General features: G+C 37.9%; 1 protein-coding gene across 2 annotated transcripts; it reads right to left on the reverse strand.

The window, feature by feature from the left end:
• Nucleotides 1–199: 199 nt before the first annotated feature.
• Nucleotides 200–4,693, reverse strand: LOC131219476 (iron-phytosiderophore transporter yellow stripe 1-like). 2 transcript variants are annotated; one of them, XM_058214629.1, is made up of 7 exons: nucleotides 4,181–4,693; nucleotides 3,621–3,653; nucleotides 3,426–3,495; nucleotides 3,204–3,314; nucleotides 1,960–2,028; nucleotides 1,054–1,169; nucleotides 200–632 (listed from the first exon to the last, which is right to left on the reverse strand). In XM_058214629.1, exons 3-7 carry the CDS (start codon nucleotides 3,444–3,446, stop codon nucleotides 503–505), a joined length of 447 nt encoding a protein of 148 aa, XP_058070612.1. In that variant the 5' UTR covers nucleotides 3,447–3,495; nucleotides 3,621–3,653; nucleotides 4,181–4,693; the 3' UTR covers nucleotides 200–502. The 2 variants fall into 2 exon arrangements, with proteins under 2 accessions (XP_058070612.1, XP_058070613.1); XM_058214630.1 differs by lacking the exons at nucleotides 1,960–2,028; nucleotides 3,621–3,653; nucleotides 4,181–4,693 and having other exon boundaries at nucleotides 3,426–3,551.
• Nucleotides 4,694–8,778: the final 4,085 nt, after the last annotated feature.

Consider the following 8,778-nt stretch of genomic DNA (forward strand, 5'->3'; position numbering starts at 1 on the left):
TTTCCTGTGTAATGTCTCACTTGAATTTTGAATCTGACTTATTCCAGATATCACATCCTAACGTCAGCCAGAGAAACAGATAGACGGTGTGGATATAACACGGCCATCAGGGTAGGCCCTACAGAGCTTAGTGTTTGCGTGAAGAGGGATAGCTAGAGTTGTAGTTTTATTCTTCAAGGAGATGGCGAAGAGTATTCGATGGCGAAGAGGTATAGCTAAATAGAAGCTTTTTCAGGTTCCCGAAGTAGAATATCCTTGCGGTGCTGGTAGTGACACTACGAATTAAATCCATAGCCATAAAACTCATGGCTACCAATAATCCGCAGCCATAGAGCAAATCTTTTTCATCAACAGCAAGAAAAAAAAAGAAAAGGTGACCCTCATGTATCCTAGTTTTTTTTTATCATCCTTGCTCAGGCCTTCTCTTTCACTGGAGATGTTATCAAATGATGCAATGTGGTCGCTTGGACAACTGTGCTTGGACCTGAATCCCAAGAGCAGATCAAACTGGTGGGCTTGAGGCTGAAATTCCTCTCTTTGCCCTTGTGTAGAAAGGTCGCAGTGGCCGTGGAAGGACCGCTACCAGGCACGATGAACTAACAAGTAGAATCACCCCAATGATGATAAGCAGCCTGCAGGCAGACACATGGTACACTTGTCGTGAAAATGAAATCCAAGGGGGCATTTGGAGGCACGACACTCCGACATCCAAAATACAAAATGGGTGGCGTATGCAAATCAACCAGGGTGGTGATTAACTTTTACTGGTAACATTTGGAACTGATTTCAAGCCACAGAAATCTGAATTTGAAGAATGTAGAAGCTAATTTGAAACAAATCTCAAGGCATAAACTGGACTGAAGCAAAAAATCAATACAATAGAAGGAATCAGAAATTAAATAAATCGGTATAAGAACAATGCGACTCACACTAAATGATGGTGTAGGACTTGCATTAAACCCCCCATAACCATAATGTTAAGAGAGATGTCATTTAGTTGGTAGAAAATTTCAAATGTTGCAGATGTTGTGAGGTTTTTGGTTCTGTTTTTACCTGTTCTGAGGGTCCTTCCGTTTCAATCTACCATGGAAGCTTCTGATGGTGAAAGACAGTACTTTGATGAAGTTATAGAGTCCATCTCCTAGGATGAGAGCTATGGAGATAAAGACCTGCAAACCCAATCAGCAACTTATGGTTGAATGAGAAAAAAGACAATGGTTGATGACTTAAATCAATGATGCTGATGCTAATGATGATGTCTTTCAAAGAAACAATGCAGTCAACTACAACATTCAGAAACTGAAATTTGCATTGGTTATCTTTAGGCTGTGTTTGGATGCACTATTCAATTGTATTGCAATAATTTGTTCAACAAGAGGAAATGATGAAGTAGAAGGCCTCAAACGCATCTCTATTCCCTTCGACATCCAACTTGAAACTACCCCATGATCATTTCCACTTTGTTGAACTAATCGCAGTTCAATGCAGTTAGAAATCTGCAGTTAGAAATATACAAAACTGCTTCAAAGGAACACCTGAAATTTTTATAGCTTCCTTGATCAGACAAGAAGAGAATTGTAACAGACACTGGAAATGATTTACAGTTTTATCCCAGACCTTAAATAGAAAGGTAGAAAAGCAACCAATTCATGGTATTTTTGTTATTGAGAAGATATGTCATAAGAAGAACATACACAACAGGTGCAATGATCAGATGATGAGTCCAATGTAGGTCTGCTATGTATTCAACTACTCTCTGATTCTCTCAGTTAGAAAATATTTTCAATTTTTGTTATGTATTTTTCATCCCAATTATTTTCTGCTACACCATTATTTTCAGTCAGCATGGTTCTTCTTACACTATATCTTTTCAAGCAGAACCCAACAGGCCTGAATTACTCTATTCAAGATAAATTTCGATATTGGAGATGGAAGAATCTCTATTGCAGTCCAATGTACTTGTGACAGATGCTCCTCTGTGATCTTTTGCAGCCCACAAACTTCTTTAATCTCATGGTATAGACGGTCCTAGAACAACAATCGGAATCAGAAACATATAAAACTGAAAGGGTAAAGATGAAGAGATGATTGAATCTACTGAGAGAGCTAGAAAATAAAATCTGATATCCAGCTCATTGTTGTTCCTTCTTACCACATCAACCCAAAAAGTAGCACCTTGGACAAGTTCCCTTTGGTATAATGGCCATGGAAGGTTGTAATGGTAATGGTCTTAAGTTACAGAGATGTGAAGGCAATGGTTGTCAGTTGATTCGGAGGTGACTAAACTTTCTCTAATCATCATAATGGGAAAAATAGTGGCGGTTATGGATTGTTTGTGCTATAAAATGGGTCTTTAGGAACCCATGGAAATCATCCAAAAAAAAAAAAAATTTGTATGGTTCATTAGGAAAACCTATTGACAATCAGCAATTACTAGTCTTGTGACAAAAGTCACCTCTTCTGGGCTTCAATTCTTTCCAAGCATCAATGATTCCATTTTAACTAAGAGTAGTTGAGCAACAAAGTGCTCTACACAGTTAAAAAGAGACATGGGAAGAGGGGAGCAGTGCTTTTTTTTTTTTTTTTTGTCCACCTGAAATTTTGGCCTGCTACAGACAGCCAGCCTGATAGTTAGTTTCAAACCCAGCAAATAGCAGCTATAAATAGAGCTAGAGTCAGAGTCAGGCAGGGCATCAATTGAACAAATGTTGCAAAGTATTTGCCCAACCTAGCCCATTTATTTGTTAAGGCCTGAGCAAGCCAACAGGCTTAGAAGTTAAACCCAATTTCAGTCCATGTGGCTGAGCCCAAATAGCTAAGCACGCCAGTTCTTACCTCTGTTCAGCATTTTATATTTTAGTAAATATGTGCATGGACCAATTTACTTTGGAAATTATATTAACTAATTTGCTACTCAGCCCATGTTTAGATATATGCTAAATTCATTCTACAATAAATTAATGATTGATTATTTCAGTATTTTCCCACCAAGAAATGTTAGTTGTCTCTCTATATAAATGGCATTTCTTCTTCTTCTTCTTCAAATTCAACTTGAAATGGAATTAGTCAAATTCACTTAAAACAAGATGGGACTAATCCAACTTTAGGTTAGTTTCAGTTTGGGGTTGCTTAATTATTGCAATCTGAATCGAATTTCCATATCCAACAGTCTCTAGCTAACTGATGAATGAACAACCACTTACCTTGCTCTTGATGATAAGAGGACTGAAGTCAGGTTTGAGATGATCGGAAAGCAATACCCCCAAGAAAGCTGTGTCCTTAACCATTGCATTCGATTTCGCCGGAAAATTGATGTATTAGTCATAACAAGAAATAGAAAGTGTAGCTATACTAGCAATGCAATTGAAACATTATAACATGGATTAATTGATGACAAATTTGTCAAACCATACCATGACATCAAGAAGCTCATTCCGAAAATTCATCTACAAACATTGAGAGAGAGCAATCACTTGGCTTAGTCAGGTTGGTCAACTGCATATAAACAGAAGAAATTAGGTGAAAAATGGAAATGATAAATGAATTTGTAGGATTCAAGTTTTAAAGCTCCTTTGTCAAAGACAAACTTCCACTAATGTTGCAATAAAGTGCACCATCACCATCCATTTTTGTTCTTCTTCTTTCTTTTTTCCCTAATACATGCAAAACAGGTCTACGATTGACAAAATGGTCATATTAGTGGCCAAGTTCATTTCATGATGAATCATAACCCATGCCCCTTTCTATGATGCAATTTTACATATTGTAAATAGAAACACAAAGTAATGTAAAAAATAAAACAATGACTACCAACAATGCTCAACAAGAGAGGGACCTGATTTCATAAAATATCACTTAGTAATTTTCCATTAATTTCAACAAATTCTGCAGTTTTCAAAAGGCAACTAATGATTTTGTAACAATGGCATAACAAAGTAAAGACCCAAAGTAAGAACATGGAAGATGAGAAAAACTTGGATACTCTGGCAGTGTTATGGGTGAAACACAGGAACTTATAAATTACTTAGAAATGGCACATGTGGCATAGGCACAACTTATGGTATCTAGTGTAGATGTGTCATGAACCAAAAATTAAGCTTGACTGATTACATGGTGAAAAAAAAAAAAATGAAGAATGAAGCATGTAGAATTCTCCTTTATAGTCAAAAGGCCAACTCACCTGAAGCTTTGAAGCATTGTACATTGATATGATGAAAGTCATGCTTACACGTCCAACTTCCTTTGTGATGTTTCTTGATAAAGGAAAAAAGAAAAAAAGGGTGCAATGAAAGCATTAATACAAATGCATAGCATGTGCATGTGCAAGTGCATGAGCCTGTGCATGCAAACAAAAAAGAAAACACGTAGGATTCTAGATGTTCTATTCTCGGCAACCAACTGTTCTTGCTATGGCAATTCTAATGTGTTGCTACCGATGCAGTGAACGCACTACCTTTGAAGGCAATATTGTGTGGCAGTGCATGTGGTCCACTTTTATCCCTTTAAGGATGTCTTTTGTGCGTGTTTGTGTGCCGGGGCTTTCGTCCTTGAAACTGGGTTGTCTCCCAATGATTATAACCATTTAGACAATGAGTCTTGCTTTGTATCATGGATAGAAAACAATAAAAATCTTTTAGTTGGATTATCTTAACACTTCGAAATTCGGCTCTTTTGCTTTGAAAATGTTAATGGATGCTTACCTTTGTATATAATCAAAAGATTGAATCATTTAATCTGAGAGATTTTTTCAGGACTCCACCATCCAAGAGAAGCCTTATCTGATAAATGGATTGAGTTATTGATAAAATTCAATTCAAAAGGCTAAAGCACTGACATATCATATTGTAATACGTTGGGATGCATTCAACCAAACCTCTATCATGAGATCAAATCAAATGTCAAAAAAAAAAAGTTTATACAATGTCTTACCATTGCCATGTAATATTGTGTTGGGAGCTGCAAAAATCAAGCAAAATCATATCAATAAATGTTAGGATAGCATGTTTAGCTTGCAAAAAAATTATATGCTAGATGCACAAGGACTGATGAACTGTGCTTGGAACAAGAAAAGCTAGACCGTTGGTCAGTTTCTATCACTTAACTTGTTGTGATTCACTTTCTGTACAAGTGGTACGCATACAAGCGCCCTCCAATAGAATGGTTAGGATTGTCAAGGTTTTTGATTTGATTTTGAGTATGGCCCATCCAAGGTATAGCCTACTTGATGATTGGATTCAATCTCATACACCGCACTTACAAAAGTCAAATCACTGATAAGTTGAACAAAAAGAAGTGGCAAACACCATAATCTAGATACTTGGTATTGCTACTAATTTCAGGCTATCGATTTGTTATCTTTTCCTATGAATTGAATAAGAAGTAAGTAGCCCATGTAACACCTCCGAATCAAAGCAGTAAAGCAAACGCAACGGAACTCTACTGTGCTAGAGACGGATGGAGTTGAACTGGAATCAATGTTTAAAAGCTCATGGCTTCACTCAGATCTGTGCCAAGTTAACTCGGGATTGTTCAACCTCCATAAACCAAATATTGAGTCCAAATGATCATTTCATAAAATTGGACTGGTTGGTGATCAGCCCGACTAATTCTTATAAAAAAACCCAAACAATGATTGTTGATTTGTCGGGAAGTTGTCCCATGCGGTCCCACTTTGCAATGCAAGGGACATCCAAACATACCCTTTAAAAAGCTGGCCCAGATGGTCCACATTTGAAGTAGAAAACAGTTAACTAATAACAATGAGGTGAAAACAAGCTGGCTAATTCCAGAATGTGATGAGACATGTTCAGAGTCAGTTCAAAGAACACAAGAGATACTGATATTCTTATAGAATTCTCTAAATACAAACTATCTACATAGCTTGTAATGATACACATATCTAATAAATTACAACTAACGATGACCGCCATGGTGGTGGACAGTTCATGCCAATTTCAGTACTGAATTCGAAGATTCGAATGAGTTATATATGACCTCTATTTGTAAATGTACATGATAAGAAGTGCTGACTACAGATCAAAGCTGTGGATGTTGAAGTGGGAGATTGGTTGGTCTCGTCTGTCCCATATGTTTCGGGATCTGCACACTGCAGCAACACTAGATTGAAGGCTTGGTGGGCCGCATACAATGACGCCAATGTCGATGTTCCCCCAACGGTCTGAGACAGAGTTGAAGATTCAGAAATTTGAGATGGATCTTGATTCATTGATAATTTTGAAACTATTTAAAGATAGAAATATAAAATTTACCTAATCAGATGCTAAAATTTCAATTTTTTTTTTGGGGTGTAGATGATGAGGCTAAAGTAGAAGATGGGAATTCCTTAAGTCTTCTCATTGAAGGTATCTGATATGCAATGAACGTATTCGACTCCGATGATATCAGTGTTTTGGAAAATCCCACCTTGAGACAAGAATTCCCCCATAGTCAATGGTTGGGATTTTGTTGGCAAAAGGCCTGACTACAGCTAGTAGAAAGATTAGCCATCTACATTCTATTCTTCCCAAATCTGCCACATTAGGTGGGCCCCACCATGTATATGTAGTAGCCTGATACTGTTTGGGTCATGAAGTAGGCCCCACTGTGTATGTACATTGAATGTGGATCACTGTCACTCCTTAATTGTTGCTTTCTCATACATGGGTGGCCCACCTGATGAGATTTTCGGTCCATGGCACATGTAGATGAGCAAATATCTAACAAACACATACATTAGCTAATGTTCGGAGGCGGGATTTGTTTCAGTTCAACAGAGGCAAACTCTTTTGGCTATGCATCACCAGTTGAAGTGATACTTCAAACAGAGGTTTTCTATCTAGCAATGAAAATCTAATCATAAGCCAAATGGATATTCCAAATGATCAAGGACTGTATTTTTCAAGTTCATGATTTCTTGAAATAGGCGGTTAATGTAGGTTTTATAGTTACCTTGTATGTTCGGTCAGCATCTGTATTGTGTAGTGCTCAATCTATCAACATTTGTATTGCACAGGCCAATCTGCAACTTGAAGATGTCTGTAGAAACAACCATAAGGGCCTGTTTGGATTTTGGATAAAAAAGAGGAAATTATACTGGTTATCCACAAAATACAAGTTAATTAGGGATTCAACATAGTAAATCCCTAATTAGGAATTCACCATTGTAAAATCCTAATTAGGGTTTCAACATTGAAGATGCTCGATCTCAAGAGAGAGATTGAGCGTGAGAGAGAGAGAGAGAGAGAGAGAGAGAGAGAGAGAGAGAGAGAGACCTGAGAGAGGGAGACCGAGAGTGATTGTGCCACGGAGGTTGCTTCGCCGCTCGATTGAGAGAGAGCTCTTGCTTGGCAGATGGAGAGAGAGAGAGAGAGAGAGAGAGAGAGAGAGAGAGAGAGAGAGCCGCGGCGGGTAGCTGCTGGAGTTGCAGCAGAACGTGGTTCCCGCCGAGAATATGGGTCGTGGAGCTGCATAGAGAGAGAGAGAGAGAGAGAGAGAGAGAGAGAGAGAGAGAGAGAGAATCGGGGTCGTGGAGTTGCAGAGAGGAGAGAGTCGGGAGCTTTGATCCAATGAATCGTGATGTGTCACAATAATGTGGGGACTCTAAGATGAACCTGAGTGATCGGATGCTTTTTGGTTGCAGCATATATTTTGCAAATGCTAATGCAGGGGATGATGCGGATGTCTTCCAACTTCTGTCTCAGAAAGGGTAACACCGTACCCGGTGTGATAGTTTTTATATATAATTTTTTTTTTACTTTAATGATAATTGTATTTGCATTAATATAATTTATTTAAACTTGGGAATCAGATGGTCATAACATATTATATTCAATTGTTCATATCTTGATTTAAATATTTTGATTAATCGCCCTCTATCATGTCACTTAGGGGTGCACATGAGTTGGTTCGGTCCGGTTCTAGGGTGAAACCGTTCCTAACGGTTCTAGGATATTCGGAACTGGAACCAGACCGTTAGCACCCTAGAACCGAACCGGAACCGAACCATTAAAACTGGTTCGGTTCCGGATCAGTTCCACGGTTCTGGACTTTTTATAATCCAGCCCAATTGCATGTTTTATTTTATTATCTAGCCCATGTCCATTCATATTGTGATCCATTTGATGAATGGTTTAGCTATTGTATAAGGTGTGCAAAAATACATTTATAAAAACAATCAAATGGTGCATTATAAACTATAAATTATGAGTCAAATATGGAAACAATCAAAGGGTTTTTAGTTCGGTTCCAAGTTCGGTTCTACAAATCATTCACGGTTCGGTTCAGTTCTACATACTCCTAAACCGAGAATCGAACCGATGTAATCAGTTCATTGATTTTTGGAATCGGAACCGGAACCAATGCACTCTAGAACTGGACCAAACCGGATCGTTTGGTCAGTTTCGGTCCGGTTCAACGGTTCCACTGGTTCAATGTGCACCCCTAATGTCACTTGCTAAAACCATAGCAAAAGTATGGACAGTGAGGGAGATTCTGAACAAGTAGAATTATATGATACATGGCCGATTGTTTGGGGACGAGATGTATATGTTTTATCCATGCTGTCTATCTATTTTTATAGATAATTTTATAGTATGAGCCCAAAAATGAGGTATATTTCAATTTCAAGTAGAACACATTAAAGGAAACGAAACAATGTTGATTGAACGTCAACCATTAAAAACTTTTTGGGGGTCATAAAATTTTTGGATCAAGCTAATCTTTATTTTTTCCCTCCGTCCATGTGTAACGTCCTGGATTTTCACTGTTTTGGATTTCCGA

The sequence above is a fragment of the Magnolia sinica genome, chromosome 11 (genome assembly GCF_029962835.1).
Source record: "Magnolia sinica isolate HGM2019 chromosome 11, MsV1, whole genome shotgun sequence".
Taxonomy (NCBI): domain Eukaryota; kingdom Viridiplantae; phylum Streptophyta; class Magnoliopsida; order Magnoliales; family Magnoliaceae; genus Magnolia; species Magnolia sinica.